The following is a 17,869-nucleotide window of genomic DNA, read 5'->3' as shown; positions in this document are numbered from 1 at the left end:
TTTTTTGGTTTTTCGAGACAGGGTTTCTCTGTAGCTTTGGAGCCTGTCCTGGAACTAGCTCTTGTAGACCAGGCTGGTCTCGAACTCACAGAGATCCGCCTGCCTCTGCCTCCCAAGTGCTGGGATTAAAGGTGTGCGCCACCATCGCCTGGCTGAAAACCTCTTTTCCTTAATTTTAAAATTTTATTCATTTTAAATACCAACCACAGTTCTCCCTCCCTCCCTTCCTATGCACTCCCCTATCTCCCTCTCCCTCCCTCCACCCCCCACCCCTGCCATCCACTTCTCAAAGAGAACAAGGCCTCCCACGGGAGTCAACAAAGACTGACAAATCAAGTTGAGGCAGGATCAAGCCCGCCTGCCCCACCACAGGGAATGGACTCCAAGAAGCCCATCCATGTACCAGGAATAGATTCTGGTCCCACTTCCAGGGACCCTACAAACAGACCAAGCCACATAACCCACATTCAGGGGGCCTACGTTCAGTTACATGCAGGCTCCCCAGTTGTCAGTCCAGAGTCGGTGATCTCCCAGCTCGGGTCAGCTGTCTGTGCGCAGAACCCTTTTTCACGACTCCCAGACAACATAGGCAATTGCTGTGGCCCTGTGCTGTCCCAGCTGTTAGATATGCTGAAGTCACGGAGCAGTTCAGACACAGGATTAGAGGGACTGAGCTGGGCTGGACCTGGGAGCCTCCTTCCTGAGGACCAGCTTCCATAGTAACAGGAGGTGCTATGGGGATCAGCTTCCATAGTAACAGGAGGTGCTATGGGGATCAGCTTCCATAGTAACAGGAGGTGCTCTGCTGCCAAGGGAAGGAAGAAACCAATACTGCAACCTGAGTGAAAAAAGAAACAAAAAAGAAAGGAAGGACATGACTGCTCCTAGGTACAGTGGAGGTTTATTGTAGGTAAAAGGGAGAGTGTGGGCAGAGCTGGGGACATCTGTGAGAGTCCAGAGTGGACTCACATGTGGGGAGAGAGGTCGGGAGGGTGCCAGGTGCAGCAGCCAGGAGGCCAAAGGTACAAAAAGATGTGGGTAACCAAAATGTCTGGATTATACAGGGAAGAGCCTCTGGGTAAAGTGCAGCCCAGCCCCTGGGCTGGAGAGTTCAGAATAGAGGGCAGGGTGTGGCAGCTACACCCTGTAACAGGTAAGGACTGAGGGATGCTGGGAGAATCTGGCAGGCATTGTCAGCTCTGACACGTTACATAGGCACTGCAACCATTCTCAGCTGTGAAGCCTTGAAGTACAATGACCAGGATGCCCCTAAAGGCGCACTTATATCTTAGCAGTAACAACAGCTGTCTAGCCACACTTTAATCCCAGCACTTGGGAGGCAGAGGCAGGTGGATCTCAGTCGGTTCAAGGCCAGCCTGGTTTACAAAGCAAGTTCCAGGACAGCCCGGAAGGTCACTCAGAGAAACTTATCTTGAAAAAAACAGGAAAACAAAACAAAACAAAACAAATCACAGCTGTCTAATTGGCTTGAAAGCCTGCTTAGCGAGAGGGAAATCACGTCTGGTACCATACACCTAGCTGACTCCAGGTAGCTTGTGACATCACAGATCGCAGAGAGCCTGCTATTACCTCTTTACTAACCTGCATAACTCCTAACTGCATTCGAGGTCTTTATATTTATACCCACACACAAGGGTAGCTCTCCCTCCACACCAAAGCAGCAGATTCCCTCTGTGTGGTAAACAGAAGCCACTACAGAAAACCACAACAGGTCAAAATGCAGAAAGCAACTAGCTGATCCTGGGGTGCATAGACCCAGCCGATAGATCTAAAGCACAACACCCATATCGAGAGAGGATGAAAGATTCTAAGAGTCGGAGGATCAGGAAGTCTGTTGTGTGGTTGTGTATCCTGGGAAACGACAGGGTACACCCACGATCCCTCAGTAATATGGCTGCCTAAGCAAGGCTTGAATAATGACATCAGGAGAAAGACACGCTAATGTGTTAGAGGGAAATCTCACAGGGCCCCCACCTTTAGACAAAGAACTACAGGTAACTAAAGACTCAAAGAGAATTAGTCTTCTCCAGGGACGAGTCCCCTAATTGATTATCCACTACTAAGTGGTCAGCCCGGAAATCATGTACATATGAACAGAGGTAAAGGGACTCTGGTGTCTTCTTTGGGAAATCACCAAAGGGCACTCGGGTGCAGCGGGAGGGATCAGAGGACCCGGGACCAAGGATTAGGAGGGCACAGTCGCTTCCTCAGAGAACTCGGCAGCAGTCGTGGTCATGGGCCCACGGAGGTAAAGGCGAAGACAAGGAGGGATCCCTGTCACCAAGCTTGGCCACCTGGCTAAGGTCACGAAGATCTATCTACCTGTTCTCCCTGCTCATCAAGGAATCTGAGATTATTGAGTTTTCCTGGGCACATCCCTAGAGAAGGAGGGTTTAAAGCTCACACCAGTACAGAAGCAGACTCAGGCTGGTCAGAGGTCCAGGTTCAAGGCTTCTGTTGCTTTCAAGGACTACAATGATCATGCAGGTTTTGTGCTCCAAGGAGATAGCACGGCCATTAGAGAGGCCATCATCCTGGCCAACCTTTCCATTGTCCCTGTGTGGAGAGACCACTTGGGGGAACAAGACTGGCAAGCCACACAAAGTGACAGGCCACAATGGCTCTGTGTTGGTGCTTCTCACTCCGTCCCCAGAGGCACTGGCAGTCTCTGGTTCTGTGCCCCAGAAGCTGCTAATGATGGCTGGTATTGATGACTACTGCACATCAGCCAGGGGTGGCACTGGCACCCTGGGCAACTTTGCCAGGGTCACCTTTGATACCATCTCCAAGATGTACAGCTACTTGACCCCTGACCTCTGGATAGAGATTGTGTTCACCAAGTCTCCTTATCAGGAATTCACTGACCATCTTGTGAAAACCCACACCAGAGCTTCTGCTCAGAGGACCCAGGCTCCAGCTGTGGCCACCACATAAGGGTTTTCATACAAGAAAAATGAAGTGAATTAAGCCTGTTAAAAAAAAAATGACCAAGCAGCGGGGGCACACACCTCAAATCCAAACACTCGAAGCAGAGGAAGGTTGATCTCTATGAGCTCAAGGTCAGCCCGGTCCACAGAGGGAGTTCTAGGACAGCCAAGGCTACACAAAGAAACCCTGTCTCAAAAAAAAGAAAACAAAAAGAGCCAGGCAGTGATAACACACTCATTTAATCCTAGCACTCGGGAGGCAGAGGCAGGGGAATCTCTGTGAGTTTGAGGCCCTCGTGGACTATAGAGCAAATCCCAGGACAGGCTCCAAAGCTACAAATATAAAATAATCTCAAAATAAAAAAAAGGAGGAGGAGGAGGAAGAGGAGGAGGAGGAGGAGGAGGAGGAGGAGGAGGAGGAGGAGGAGGAGGAGGAGAAGAAGAAGAAGAAGAAGAAGAAGAAGAAGAAGAAGAAGAAGAAGAAGAAGAAGAAGAAGAAGAAGAAGAAGAAAAGCGAACCCAGTGGGTTGTAACAATAAGTAAAGAAAGAGACCATGAAATTGAGAAGAGATAGATGGATATGTGAGGTACTGAAAGGGAGAGAGGAAGGAGGAAAATGATGTAATGAGACTTTTTACAACAGTTTCTAGATTAATCTTACGTGTTTAGGCTGTATGCATGTATGTACACCACATACGTGCCTGTTGGGATTCCATAAACTGGGCTTACCAATGATTGTGGGCCACCATGTAGGTCCTGGGAATTGAATCTGGGTCTTCTGTTAAGACCGGCAAGTGCTCTTAACAGGCCCCTGTACTTTAATTTGGGGAAAAAAATGAGGCCAGCTCCAGAACACCTGAGGTGTTCTGTTAAAAAGTGTGTGCACATGAGTGTACACACACACACACACACACACACACACAACACTAGCCCAAATTCCAAGTAGTCAAGAGATTGAAACAGGAAGGTTGTAAGTTCAAGGCCAGCCTGGGCTATGTAGCCAGATCATAGTCTCCCCAAAAAGAAAAAACAAGAAAATCAGTGACAGTGTCCTTCCAGTGAAAGGCTTTGGATTTGATTTCTGATGCCACAATCTTGAGGCAGAGGGGACTAGCTCAATAGAGGAAGGGGAACATCAGAAACTAGACAGTCTCTTCCTGTTTCAGTTAACAGAGCTAGAAGGCTAAGAAGTCCTTAAAGGTAATTAGTTCCCTGATGACGGGGAGCAGGGCAGGACCAAGGTGAGTCAGTGCCTGTGACCCAGCCAGCAGGAATGCTGAGAGCTCTTTGAGAACAGTATACGCTTTTAAGCACTGAGCCATCTCTCCACCTCGTTTGGGCTCTCTGAAGGAGAATCTTGAAGCAAGGTCTAGGTAATCCCTAGACTTCGCTCCTCAAGCCTCCGCCTCTTAAGTGACTAGACTGGCAAGGTTCCTGCTTTGGAAGGGTGTTGCTGGGGATCCCTGGGCAGCCTCACCTGACTTCGCGTAACCAGGCCATAGCAGACAATAGGTCCAGCCCTGAATGAAGAATGGCCACTCTGTTCAAGCCTGTCACTGTGCGGCAGCTTTGTCAGGGCCTGTCTGGAGACAGAGCTTCCAGCTGCGCCCTGGCATACCTAGCACAGAGCTGATTCATCCCTAGTGACGGACGGTGGTAGTACACCCATCATCACCCGCTGACTGCAAGTAGCAGAGCAGTGCCAGGATCTGCTGAGGCGGAGGACCAGGGACTCCTCTACCTTGAGTTTTGGAGACTGTGAGGTCATTTGGATGGCGAGGATCTGGCTTCAGTAGACAGCTCTCACAGTGCCCTGGTACTTCCCACTCAGGATAAGGTAGGTGGTGAGCTTCCTGGGACTGCCCCATCTCATTGTCTCAGAGTGTGACCCTGGCACAGAGCTGTCCGAGGGAGGCTGTGGAGCCAGGTTTTGACGTGTTAGAGCTGTTTAGATGCTTTCTGCTGTGGCAAGAGCTCTGACAGACTGCCTAGCCCCACCCATCCCACTCACCTGTAACTCCTGTAAGATCCTAAGTTCAAAGACAGCCTAGGCTTTGTAGCTATACCTTAGCAAAAGAAGGAAAGAAACAGAAAAGAAAAAGGAAAGGAAGGAAAAAAGAGAGAAAAGAAAAGAACAACACAAGACGGGTGGTGGTGGTGGCACAGGCCTTTGATCCCAGCACTTGGGAGGCAGAGGCAGGCGGATCTCAGTGAGTTGGAAGCCAGTGTGATCTATAGAGCGAGTTCCAGGACAGCTATGGCTACACAGAGAAACCCTGTCTGGAAATAAAACAAAATTTAAATCTTTAAAAATAATGGAAAATTTCATCCTCAAAGAATTCCCGTGTCCCCTATCTGCGGCAGTTCCCCAGTCCCTAGCAACTGCTGATCTACTCACATACTTCAGTGTTTTCTGGAAGGTCATAGAAAAAAGCAGCACACAGCCCTTTGAGCCCGGCTTCTTTCACTGACACAAGCCTGTGAAGTGCGCTGGCACTGTTTCCTGTATTCACGGCTCTTTTCTTTTTATGGCTGGATCACGTTCCATTGTACGCATGGATCACTTGTACAGCCACTAAACCACTGAAGGACGTTCAAGTTCCAGTTGCTAACTATCCAGAAAGCCTCAGGAAAAATCAAACACCGTTTGTTACACAAACTTAAGTTTATTCAACTTTTTAAAATTATACTTACTGGGATGGAAAGATGGCTCAGCCTTTAAAGGCAAGGCTCACAACCAAAAGTGTAAAATTACACTTCCTTTGTGTGCACGTGGGAGAGGTACACACGTCACAGTTTGCATGGGGATGAGAGAACAACTTCAGGGACCCAGTTCTTTTCTTCTGCCACGTGAGTTCCGACGATCAGATGCAGGTCCTCTGCCTTGCTGGCAAGACTCCTTCCGGCTGTCTGTTCTGCCGTCTTTGGACACTGAGCATCTGTTTTGTGTCTTCCTTGGCTTCTTTTTTCTGACGCAGTATCTTGTAATGTATCCAGGCTGCCCTGGAATTAGACATCCTCCTGTTTCAGCCTCTTTGGTGCTAGAATCAAAGCTATGTGCCACCACAGCCCATTTGGACATAACTCTTTATCGCAGACTTGCACCTAGCAATGGTGGTGCTGGTTAATGGAGCTGCCATGTTTTTCAACAGGTAAGGAGTTGAAAAGAGCAATAGTAAATTTTGTTTTGCATTTGTTTTAAGAGACAGGGTTTCTTTGCGTAGTTCTGGCTATCCTAGACCAGAGAGGCCTCAAACTCACAGAGATCCACCTGCCTCTGCCTCCAGAGTGATGGGATTATAGGTGCGTACCACCACCACCTAGCAATAGCAAAATTCTTTAATGCTTTATCAACATTTGAGCCACATCACACACCAGTGCCCCGTGTAAGGGCTCAGTCCAGCAAGCTCTTCCAGGCTTTACTCTGTGTGTGGCCTGGGCAGCTCTGAGATGGTAAATTAACGTTTCTATGCATCTATGTGCTGCCTGCCCCCAGGCTCATTTACCTCCTCTGCGCACTTCCCATCCTGTGCGCTGAGTCTCAAGGAATCTCTTTGTGACTCCCGAGACTTTGTCCCTCCTCTTCTCAGCCTCTTCTCAGCGTTCTCTCTGCCCCCCAAATCCTGCCTAACCATCAGCCAATCAGCTTATTAATAACGAGAGCAATGCATCTTCACAGTGTGCACAAGTATTATTCCAGGGGCTGGAGAGATGGCTCAGTGGTTAAGAGCATTGCCTGCTCTTCCAAAGGTCCTGAGTTCAATTCCCAGCAACCCACATGGTGGAACACAACCATCTGTAATGAGGTCTGGTGCCCTCTTCTGGACTACAGGCATACATGCAGACAGAATATTGTATACATAATAAAATAAATTTAAAAAATTAAAAAAAAAAAGGATTATTCCACAGCACATTTGACTCCGCCTTCCCTGAGCCAGTATAGACCTACTCCCAGGATGCAGGCCTTGACTTTAGACAGCTCAGTCCAAACATACTGTTTTGCTCCTGGCTAAGGGTCTGAGGCTGGTGAGGCTGAGCACACTTTTAACCCCAGTATTCAGGGGCAGGCAGAGCTTGAGTTCCAGGCCAGCTAAGGCTACATGGCAAGAAGTGTCAAAAAAAAAACAAAAAAAAAATATTTTGTGTCTAGGGGTCAGCAAGACAGTTCAGCAGATAAAGGCCCATGCTGCCAAGCCTTAAAGTCTAAATCCAATCTCTGGGACATACATGTTGGAAGGAACTGACTCCCAGAAGCTGTTCTCTGACCTCCACATGGGCACCAAACCAGGTTCACACACAGTAAATGCAAACACAACTTCATGTATGTGTACATTTGCTGAACACAGAGGAGGAGGGCAGGTTATAGGATGCACAGGTTTAAGTGAGTACAGGAAGGCCCGAGGACTGAGGGAGCCACTCCTCAGGAGCAGTCCACCTTGGTTTTGTTTGTTTATTTGTTTAACAGCCTTGGCTGTCCTTGAACTTGCACTGAGACCCTTCAGCCCCAGCTGAAGGCAGTGTTTGTTTGTTTTCCACACCTGTTTTTAAGCCACTGGACCTTCCTGCTAGCGTGGTGGTGCTTGCCAGCTCTGCAGTTAGGAGATCTGCAGTTAGGGACAATCACAAGTTCAAGGCCAGTCTGGGGTACTGAGCTAGAGGTTCAGACCTTGCTTAAAAAACAGTAGCAGGCCTTTAATCCCAGCACTAGGGAGGCGAGGCTCTTGTGAGTTTGAGACCAGTCTGGTCTACAAGAGCTAGTTCCAGGACAGGCTCCAAAACCAGAGAAACCCTGTCTCGAAAAAAAACAAAAAAAAAGTAGCAATCACAATAGTAACTAAAATACCCCTCGTGACTCTGCCCATCACTACTTAAAGAGTGGGACATTTCCAACCTTGAGGTTGTCCCCAAACAAACATTTCCTTTGCACAATAGGGCAGACAAGATTGAACTCTCCCAGATAGCAAAAAACCTTAATGAAACCCAGACAAGCCCACAAGAGGTACCCCTGCACGTCTCCATTAAAGCCATACTCGAAATTTGAAGAGTCCCTCATGCTGGGTGCTTTCCCGCTAGGACCGCTCCTCCTGTTCCTCATGCACGCCTATTTCCACTCATCTATTCTGAGGCAAGGTCTCACTCTGGAGGCCAGGCAGACCCCACACAGGGCTCCTCCTGTGGCAGCTTCCTGGAGCTGGAATTAAAACAAGGTGCCACTGTACCAGACCTCTTGTTATTTCTCTCCAAGTGATTGGTTCAGGACACCCTCTGCTGAGCTAGTGGGTTCCCTAGTCCCCAGTCTCTTGGCGTCGGAGGCTCAACTGTGTTTTAGGTAGAGTCCTTTTCAGTTCTCTTGGGGTCAGTGTGGCGAGGAAAACCGGAACACACACACCCTGATCAACAACCATCAAGGGAAGGCTAGGGTCATCTTTCTCAGGGGTCTCAGGCTGCGCAGGGCAACAATCAACAGAGCCTCTTATGCTGCCAGGTGCCAGAGAGGAGGCGTCAGCGTCGTCCACTAAACAAGATCGGCCATTCCTTTGTCCTTGGTCTGTCTGTCTTGAGGACTTTCACTGATGCCAAATGAAGTCAGCTTCCCACATACAGCGGCCCTTCCCATTTTACGGGTGAGGCCAGATTGGTTACTTAACCAGCCCAAGGTCACACAGGAAATGCTGCGAACTGAAAGGAGACCTACTCTCTGGCTGCAATAAAGTCATGCTTTCGTGAGCCGGGAGCTGGTGGCACACGCCTTTAATCCCTGCACTAGGGAGGCAGAGGCAGGCGGACTCTGGGAGTTCGAGGCCAGTCTGGTCTACAAGAGCTAGTTCCGGGATAGGCACCAAAGCTACAGAGAAACCCTGTCTCGAAAAACCAAAGTCATGCTTTCATGCTCTGACTTCCAAGCTCCTCTGCCTGCAGTAACTACCACCGACTACTCCAGCTTCTCTAAACCTGGCAGTTTCAGAAGCTCCTTCCCCTTCCGCACTTGGCTGTATCCTTGACTTCCATCATCCCAGGTTTAAGAAACCTACAGATTCAAGTAACAGAGGTATTCTGTTCCCCCAAAGCGGAAAAGCACCCACGTCAAACACCTGAAATAGTTAGGAAGCACCTAGTGGATCTTGAAAGAGATGCAAACCCACAAAGCAAGATCCAACCTCTGCCTGGTGGTAAATTTACAGCAAAGGAAGTGACATTTACCACGGACGCCAAGAACCCAGATAATCCCAAGAGGAATCAGCAGGAAGAAAAGCCTGAGTGGCAGCCGGACTGGGGCGATCCCTCGCCAGACCGGCCTCACCTCGCTTTACAGTAACGGCCTGGACGGAGCCAGCGGCAGAAGAGGGCGGGGTGCGTGCTTGGAGGTTCGGGTCAGGTAGCTACAAGTCACCGGGCGGGACCGCCCTGCTCCGCACCTAGAGCGAGGGTGCGGCCGCCCGGAGCGACCGGCCTCCGTAGCCCCGCCCCTTCCCTCGCGCCGTCACCGGTGCGCAGTGAGAGCGGGCCGCGATTGGCTGTCTCCACCGCGGAGGCGGGACCTCAGGCGCGGGCGGGCGCGCGCACCCCGGGGAGGTGTTAACCAGGGTAGAGCGGGGAGGGGCGTGGCCCCGCGCGGAAGGCCGTTGGCAGCCGGGTCCCACCCCGGATGTGCAACGTCACGAAGCGGGCAGCAGCGATTGGCCGGAGTGGCGCAGCGCGCCGGGAGGGGCGGAAGGTTCTGGAGGGCTGGCGGGATCTGGAAGCTTCCGCCGGACGGGTATATAGAGTCCGGGACGGGGCAGCTGCGGAGCCGGAGGCGGCGACAGCTGGGCGGCGGTGGCCATGGGCAAGGACTATTACCAGACGCTGGGCTTGGCCCGCGGCGCGTCCGACGACGAGATCAAGCGAGCCTACCGCCGCCAGGCGCTGCGCTACCACCCCGACAAGAACAAGGAGCCCGGCGCCGAGGAGAAGTTCAAGGAGATCGCCGAGGCCTACGACGTGCTCAGCGACCCGCGCAAGCGCGAGATTTTCGACCGCTACGGAGAGGAAGGTACGCATGCACGCGGCCGGGGGTGACCCGCCGTTTGACAGGCGGGGAAACCGAGGCACCCGGGTCCTCGCAGAGGCCTCGGCCCGGCGATCCGGCGGCCGTACTGTCTCCGCCCTCTGATCGGCGGCCTCAGCCGGGAGGAGGAGCTTTGGGCGCGCCGCTCGCACAGAAGCTTCTAGCACGTCTGCCGCAGCCCCTCCCGGCCGGGCCGCCCGCACAGGGCCGGAACGCTGCAGACGAAGGGCGGCGATCGCCAGGGTATGAGAATCTGAAAATTGCCCGAGTGTTTTGTTTCCCTCGCCCCGGTAGCCCGCAAGCTCAGTGCTTAACCCAGAGTTGAGTCTTTTCCGGTTGCAGTGCGTAGGAACTTGTCTGTAGGTGTTACAGCGTGACTGGGAGGATGGGGCAGTCAGGTAGACGTGGTGGCACCGACAATTGGAGGCCTTACTGCCGAATTGTCACGGAGAAAAAGGGAGTGATGTTTCCTGCTCCTGCTGCCATTAGCAGTTAAAGACTTGACACTGGCTTTTACCTAGCTGGAACAAGCTTTAAGATATATATATTTCCCCTTCCACTACGGTTACCGGGGCTTTTTAAAAAAAAAAAATACTAAAAGCAAAACTTGTTGAGCCTGGTGTGGGAGCTCACACCCCTACTACTTTGGAGACTGAAGCATTTTGTGAATTTGCCGCAGATCTGGGCCACAAAATGAACTACTGTTTCCAAAAGAACAGTGACATTCCCAGCTCTGGGGACAGGCTGAGTCAGAAGGATTGCCTAAGGCTAACCTGGACTACTCAGCAAGTTCAAGTGCTGTAGCATGACAGTCACAAGATCTCACTGTTCAGGCTTTTATTTATTTTTAATTTATTTTTACTTCTGACAGAGTGTTTGCATATATGTATGCACATGCTTCAAGAGAAGAGGGTGTTGAATCCCCTGGAACTGGAGTTATTCGGCTGTCTGCTGCCATGTGGGAGTTGTAACCAAACATGGTTCCTCTGCCAGGGGAGCAAGTGCTCTTAATTTCTGAGCCATCTCCAGCTTCTCATGTTGGAGCCCTGGCTGGTCTTCAACTTGCAGAGACCAACCTGCTTCTGTCTTCAGAGTTCTGGGTGGGGTTCAGGCATTCAGCACCATGCCAAGCTTTTTATTTTAAGGGTTTGTTTTGCTGGGGGTTTTGTTTGTTTGTTTGTTTGTTTGCTTTTCGAGACAGGGTTTCCCAGGAGCTATGGAACTTGCTCTGTACGTAGCCCAAGCTGGCATTGAGAGACCAACCTGCCTCTGCCTCCCAAGTGCTGGCGTTAAAGGCGTGTGCCACCACTGCCGGACTATTTTAAGGGTTTTATGTTTTGTAAATGTGTTGATTTATTGCAGTGCTGGAAATGGAAAGCAAAGGCCTTGACTCTTCTACAGTAACTCTGACTTGTGATTTTGTTTTCCAGGCCTAAAGGGTGGTGGCCCCAGTGTTGGTAACAGCGGTGGTGCTAATGGTACCTCTTTCAGCTACACATTCCATGGAGACCCTCATGCCATGTTTGCTGAGTTCTTCGGTGGCAGAAACCCCTTTGATACCTTTTTCGGGCAGCGCAACGGGGAGGAAGGCATGGACATCGATGATCCGTTCTCTGCCTTTCCCATGGGTATGGGTGGCTTCACCAATGTGAACTTTGGACGCACCCGCCCTGCCCAAGAGCCCTCCCGAAAGAAGCAAGATCCCCCAGTCACCCATGACCTCCGGGTCTCCCTTGAAGAGATCTACAGCGGCTGTACCAAGAAAATGAAAATCTCCCACAAGCGACTGAACCCTGATGGAAAGAGCATTCGAAATGAAGATAAGATCCTGACCATCGAAGTGAAGAGGGGCTGGAAAGAAGGGACCAAAATCACATTTCCCAAGGAAGGGGACCAGACCTCCAACAACATTCCAGCTGACATTGTCTTTGTTTTAAAGGACAAGCCACACAATATCTTCAAGAGAGATGGTTCCGATGTCATCTATCCAGCCAGGATTAGCCTTCGGGAGGTAAGGTACCAGGTGGGAGGAATCGTGAGAGGTGACTACTGGGGGGAGCAGTGGGGAGGCTGGCTGAGGCTCTTCTGTGCCAACGGCATGGGTAGATGTGGAGTGGGTGCTCAGCTGCATGGTCTGGTGGCCTGGAGGAGTCAAGCGTCCTAAGCCAGCTCCCATTTGACACGGTCCTTTTGCATCCCTAGGCTCTCTGTGGTTGCACTGTGAACGTTCCCACTCTGGACGGCAGGACCATCCCTGTTGTATTCAAAGACGTCATCAGGCCTGGAATGCGGCGGAAAGTTCCTGGAGAAGGCCTGCCTCTCCCCAAAACACCTGAAAAACGTGGGGACCTTGTTATCGAGTTTGAAGTCATCTTCCCAGAAAGGATTCCCCTGACATCCAGAACCGTCCTGGAGCAGGCTCTTCCCATCTAGCCGCCTGCACTCCCCCGAGGACTGAGCAGGGACTTTTCCAGAACTGCAGATTTCCAGACCGTTCACTGGTTGCATACTGCGGGAGGGCCCAGGGAGGGCTTCTGCTCTGCCGAATGTTTTCCACAGAATATATTACAATCTTTCAAAGTCGCGCACTAGACTACAGTGATTTTTTGAGCAATAGGCAGGCGGTGGGAACAGCAGCCCTCCTGGAATGGAGCCACCCTCTGCACCCCAGCTCCTGCCCGAGGGTATAAGGCAGGCCTGCGACTGGACTCACCCCTCTGCTGTCCTTTAGTTTCTGGCTGCCATCTCGGGTGCCAGACCCTGTGCACTGGTCAGTCTCCACTGTGTGAGAGGTTCTTGTTTTCGTCTGTATTTGTCCCAAGCCTTGTTTCTCCCCAGAAGAATCCCGTCTTGTCTTGGCCATCTCAAATTGAGAGCAATTAAATAGGACTGCCAGGCCAGCATCACAAGCAATACCTGGTGACAGGGCCAGCCTCAGGTGGGCAAGTCTCACTGCCACCTCCTCCAGGTTTGAGACTTGAACGACCAGGAAATTCCTGGACTTCTGGCTCTGTTGAAGTCAGCTGGTTGGCTTATGTCACGGTGTTTGTCGGCCCAAAGGTAGTCCTTGGCCATACCTGGGACTTCAGAGACCCAGGTGATTTTTTTTTTGTGTGTGTAATGGACTCTGAACTCTCAAAAGGATACATTCCTTTTGAATTTTGCACAGCCCAAAATATAATCCCTTTATATAAAAGGGTCTTTGCTTCTGATGAAAGGAGCACTGTGGAACGTCTGTAAATATGTTTTTATAATTCCATTCGAAGCTGGTGTGCACTCAGATGAACGCAGTCCCTGTCAACTACTGCTGTCCAGGGCTGTGATGGAAGCAGACCTGGGAGTGAAGGTGTCTGTTCTTTGAAGCTAGCCCGGTGCTCTGACATTTGACTCATTGTAAGTTGCCACTACGAACACGAGACCAAAGTGTGTGACTTGTCATTATGCAGTGTGACAGCATTAAAGACTGATGCTAAACCTCAGGGGAGCAGTCCTTCGACTCTGTTTGAGGGCTTTGCTGGGGGGAGGGCGGCATGGTGAGAGTTTCCCTTCCTGGGACACATAGGCTTCCCCATTCTGAACCCCAGCATCACTGTGGTGAAGGCTGGGCTAGGACAGGCCTTCCCCGAACACCCTTTCTGCCTTGCAAGGCTCCTGGCCACATCTGGGGACCTAGTAACCAACCACCAGGGCTAAGGATTAAAATACCATCTGCCCGAATCCCCACTGCCAACTAGGTAGACCTAGCTAGACCAGAGCTAGGAGGCTAGGCTAGCTGCTTAGAGCTGGCCCAGGGTCTGTTCTGCCCTGGGGAAAAGTGAGAAACACACTCCCTACCCTAATGCTCTTGTGGATATGCTAGGAACTTAGATTGCTTTAGAGAGCTGTTGATTATAAGGCGAATAGGACCTAGGTTTAAGGGATGTCCTGGGTCTGTGTTCTGGTGGTGCTGGTAACGGAATCCAGGCTTTTATTCTCTAAGCTGAATACAGCCATAGACCAGGCTGCAAACTGCTCAGAAGTAAGACTCATTAAAAAAAATTGACATTGCATAAAAAGTCCATCCAAGAGCCAGGTGTAGCCAGGCAGTGGTGGGCGGTGGCGCAAGCCTTTAATCCCAGCACTCAAGAGGCTCTGTGAGTTCAAGGCCAGCCTGGTCCAGTCTACAAGAGCTAGTTCCAGGACAGGAACCAAAAAAGCTACTGGAGAAATCCTGTCTGGAAAAATCCAAAAAAAAAAAAAAAGCCAGGTGTAGTGGCACACAATCTGTAACAGCTCTGAGAGGACTGAGCCAGCGTGGGTTACAAAGAGTTGGGAGTGTGGCTAGGCCATGATAAGAGTATTGGTCCAGCCTATGCAAATTTACATAGGAGTGGCTCTTCCTCAACACCAAGACAGCTTAGCCCAACTCAGAAGCCAGAGAGAATCCCAGAATATCTTTATTGTGAGTACCAATTGCCTGGTTCTCACCAGGTACTCAGCTACTACAAGCCCATGGCTGCAGACCGTCCAAGAATGACACCCGGAGACCTTCCTGTGGTCAGCTTCTGCAGCAAGTCCCTGTGAACTTGGTAGGGAAGTGTTATGCCCACAAAACAATGTCCACAGACATACCATTTTACAAACTCAGAGCGTGGCCCGCAACCTGGGAAGTAGGAGATTCTTTAGAAACCCTCCAGAGCGTGCCTGTGAGGGCTCAGTAGTTAACAGACTTGCTCTTGTATAGGCTGCTGGGTAGTTGCCTCCACTTGGAACTGCTGTTGCAGGGTATGACACCCTCTTCTGGCTTCAGGCATTAAACATGCACAGGATACACCTAACACATGCAGGCAAAGCGCTCTTACACGGAAACCATGCCTATGTTTATGTAAGTCTAATTTCTAAGTTTTCGGTTTCACTTCTTGGCTGCCATTAGCACACTGGAACTGGAAAGGGCTCCGGCAGTGAAGCTCATCCACCCCCGATGTATTCTCAGGCCTGAGGTGCTGCACAGAACGCTTCTAGCTCTTTAGCCTTTGCTTTCCCCTTTCATGTGGCACAGCGAGGCAGTAGAGCTGCCTCACTCCAAATACCCGTTAGCTCTAACTGGGGAGGAGGGTTGTAAAGATCCAGTTAATGGACGGCTGTTGTTGAATTCTTGCTTCCAGATCTAAATTCTAAGCTATATGATGTTGGACAAGGAAACTAGCCTCATTATACCAGTGTTTCGGCTGTGAAATGGGTATAATAATAGGACCTCTTCCTGAGCATGTTGTCTTACACCTAACCAGTAAACTACTGCTCAGAACCATCCTAGGAAACCTAGACCCTGTCTCAAAAAAGTAAAAAAAAGGACTGGGTATGGAGACACTTTCTCAAAAAAAAAAAAAAAAGTCAAGTCAGGCTGGAAAGGTGTCTCAGTGGTCAAGAGTCATAAATCTGTAGAAAACCCAAGTTTGGTCTCCGGCACCCAGGTCAGGTGCCTTGCAGGGGATCCAAGGCTCTCTCTGACCTCGGGGGCAGCTGTGTTCGCATGCAAACCCACACAGACAGCATGCTCATAATTTAAAATCTTTAAAAGTAAAAGGGCCTGGGCATAGTAGCACACACCTTTGATCCCAGTACCCGGCAGAGCCAGGAGGAGCTCTGGGTTTGAGGCCAACAGCCTACATAGTGAGTTCCAGGACAGCCAGAGCTACTAGTGAGACACCCAGCCCCCATAAGAAAAAAAAAAAACCCACTGAGTGTGTAGCTTAGCAATAGGGTGCTTGCCCAGCATGCACAAGGACCTGAGTTCCATTCCCTGTACTGCAAAAGTATAAAAACACGTAACTCTCTCTCAGGTTTGTAAGGGTTCCCGGATATGTAAATGGCACACACACCAGGCAGGCACTGACACAAAACAGTATTGCGTGTCCACTCCACCCAGACTCCTTTCCAAAGGCAGACAAGTCTGTCCTGGTTCAATGCTGTTGCCAAGCCCCAGGAACCAAACCCAGGTGTATTGCTGACCTCGGTGGAGGTCTGCCGAAGCAGATGCCACAGCTAAAGTAGGCCTACTCCCTTGCCGCCTCTGGCCACCATCAGACAAGCAGCAGAAAATAGATACCAAGGCTGGGCAACCCCAGCTACAGCACTCTGTTACTGTGTGTTGCTGGGTAAGTGACTCCACCTCTCTGGTTCTCTCGGTAATCCTTGAAAAATGGAAGAAATGGCTAGGTATTATGACAAATCCCTGACTCCCACCACTCTGGAGGTAGGGGCCAGCCTGGTCTGCATATCCAGGCCAGCCAGGGCTACAGAGGGAAACGTTCTTTTAAAAAGGCAAGGAAACCCTGGAGAGATGGCTCAGTGGTTAAGAGCACCAGCTGCTCTTCTGGAGGACTCAGGTTTGATTCTCAGCACCCATGTGGTAGCTCACAACTGATGTAGTTCTTAGTGACAGGCCTGGTAGATCCGATGACCTAGCCTCAGTGGGCACCAGGCATGCCCATGGTGCACGCACATCCAGGCAAGTAACACAGCCAATGTGCGAAAGTTCGGGGCCTCCACCACGCCAACAGCTGGCCAAGATGGGCTGCTGTTGACCAGAGGGTCAGCTCCCAAGAGACAGGAAATGCGTTTGGTTTTACTCCAACCTCACATGAGTGCGTCTTTCCGCCATTGGTTGGGGTCCACCCTCACACTTTTATCCTATTGGCTAGTCTGAAAAGACTTAGCTGATAGGAAATGAAGGAGGAAGAGGGACAGCAGTCATTGCTTCAAGCCATCAAATTCCCAGCGTGCAGCAGGCAGCCTAAGTATAAAAGGTTCTACCAGCTGAGGGTGAGTCAGACATTTGCACAAGAGGTTTATAAGGTAGAAGAGAGAAAAAGAGATGGTAATTCCTAGGCCTTTCTTAGAGAAGACTCACCTTGCACCCTTACGCATGAAAGAAAATAACAAAACAATTTTAAGTAATAAGCTGGACTCTGGGGCTGGGTGGTTGGCTCGGTCAGTAAGGGACTTGGTACCAGGCATGAGGACTGGAGTTCTGATCCCCAGCTCTCACAAAGTTTGGGGGCCACGGCAGGTCTCCTCTAATCCCAGCGGATACCTAGAATAAACTGGCTACTATACTAGCTAAAACTGGGAGCTGTGGGTTTAGTCAGAGCCCCTGGTGGAGAGCGGTGGGGGAACAACATTAGCTTGGGGCCTTTATATCCACCCACACCTCCAAACACTCATACCACATACATGCCTCGGGAAAAACTCCCAGAATTCTAACCCTCAGTGTTGAGAAGCATAAAGGATGTGAATTCAAGGGCACCCTTAGCTACGTAATGAGACCATCTTGTGAGGTATCCACCAGAGAAAACTACTCAGACACAGGTTCAAGGCCATAGGAAGTCTTTATTAGCCGTCTGGCTGCTACTGGGTGTTTGGGTCCCTGATGCAACAAGCCTTTCTCAGGGTGGGCTTTTAAGTGCAAAAACCACACCTTAAGTTGACACATCTCAATTGACAAGAGCCCTTAGCCAGAAGCAGGACTACAGAAGCTAGAAAGCAAGGTGAGTGCACTCAGGGGCTTTCCCAGAACTATGGACTCTGATGGATTGGATCTCTGTTCTCATTTTGGCAGGAAATGCTGCCTACGTGCTGGGTTCCATGGCCTGAAAGGTACTTCCATCTTTGAGTCAGTTATATTAGGTCTGGGGGCCTGTTCCAAGGTCAAACAACTGGGGCCGATGGTCAGGTGGGAGTAGATGAGCAGTGGTGGCGCACGCCTTTAATCCCAGCACTCGGGAGGCAGAGGCAGGCCGATCTCTGTGAGTTCGAGACCAGCCTGGTCTACAGAGCTAGTTCCAGGACAGGCTCCAAAGCCACAGAGAAACCCTGTCTCCAAAAACCAAAAAAA

General features: G+C 50.6%; 1 protein-coding gene and 1 long non-coding RNA gene across 3 annotated transcripts; one reads left to right on the top strand and one right to left on the bottom strand.

The window, feature by feature from the left end:
* Positions 1-5,594: 5,594 nt before the first annotated feature.
* Positions 5,595-9,557, bottom strand: LOC126487785 (uncharacterized). Its single transcript, XR_007588493.1, has 2 exons — positions 9,250-9,557; positions 5,595-8,139 (listed from the first exon to the last, which is right to left on the bottom strand). It is a non-coding gene; the product is annotated as an uncharacterized lncRNA (long non-coding RNA).
* Positions 9,558-9,668: 111 nt separating this feature from the next.
* Dnajb1 (DnaJ heat shock protein family (Hsp40) member B1) lies at positions 9,669-13,475 on the top strand. 2 transcript variants are annotated; one of them, XM_050120789.1, is made up of 3 exons: positions 9,669-9,981; positions 11,427-12,007; positions 12,199-13,475. In XM_050120789.1, exons 1-3 carry the CDS (start codon positions 9,771-9,773, stop codon positions 12,427-12,429), a joined length of 1,023 nt encoding a protein of 340 aa, XP_049976746.1. In that variant the 5' UTR covers positions 9,669-9,770; the 3' UTR covers positions 12,430-13,475. The 2 variants fall into 2 exon arrangements, with proteins under 2 accessions (XP_049976746.1, XP_049976747.1); XM_050120790.1 differs by lacking the exon at positions 9,669-9,981 and adding an exon at positions 10,017-10,239.
* The last annotated feature ends 4,394 nt before the right edge of the window (positions 13,476-17,869 follow it).

This window comes from Alexandromys fortis, unplaced genomic scaffold (assembly GCF_014885135.2).
Source record: "Alexandromys fortis isolate MF-2015 unplaced genomic scaffold, M_Fortis_MF-2015_v1.1 scaffold_186, whole genome shotgun sequence".
Classification (NCBI taxonomy): Eukaryota; Metazoa; Chordata; class Mammalia; order Rodentia; family Cricetidae; genus Alexandromys; species Alexandromys fortis.
Note: the sequence above shows the minus strand (reverse complement) of the source record. Positions and strands in the feature narration are given on the sequence as shown.

Bases quoted from the DNA above. Each gene is read 5' to 3' on its own strand.
- Dnajb1 (XM_050120789.1), top strand. From the start codon at position 9,771: ATGGGCAAGGACTATTACCAGACGCTGGGCTTGGCCCGCGGCGCGTCC. The intron at 9,982-11,426 runs GTACGCATGCAC...TTTGTTTTCCAG, and splicing joins CGACCGCTACGGAGAGGAAG to GCCTAAAGGGTGGTGGCCCC. The intron at 12,008-12,198 runs GTAAGGTACCAG...TTGCATCCCTAG, and splicing joins CCAGGATTAGCCTTCGGGAG to GCTCTCTGTGGTTGCACTGT.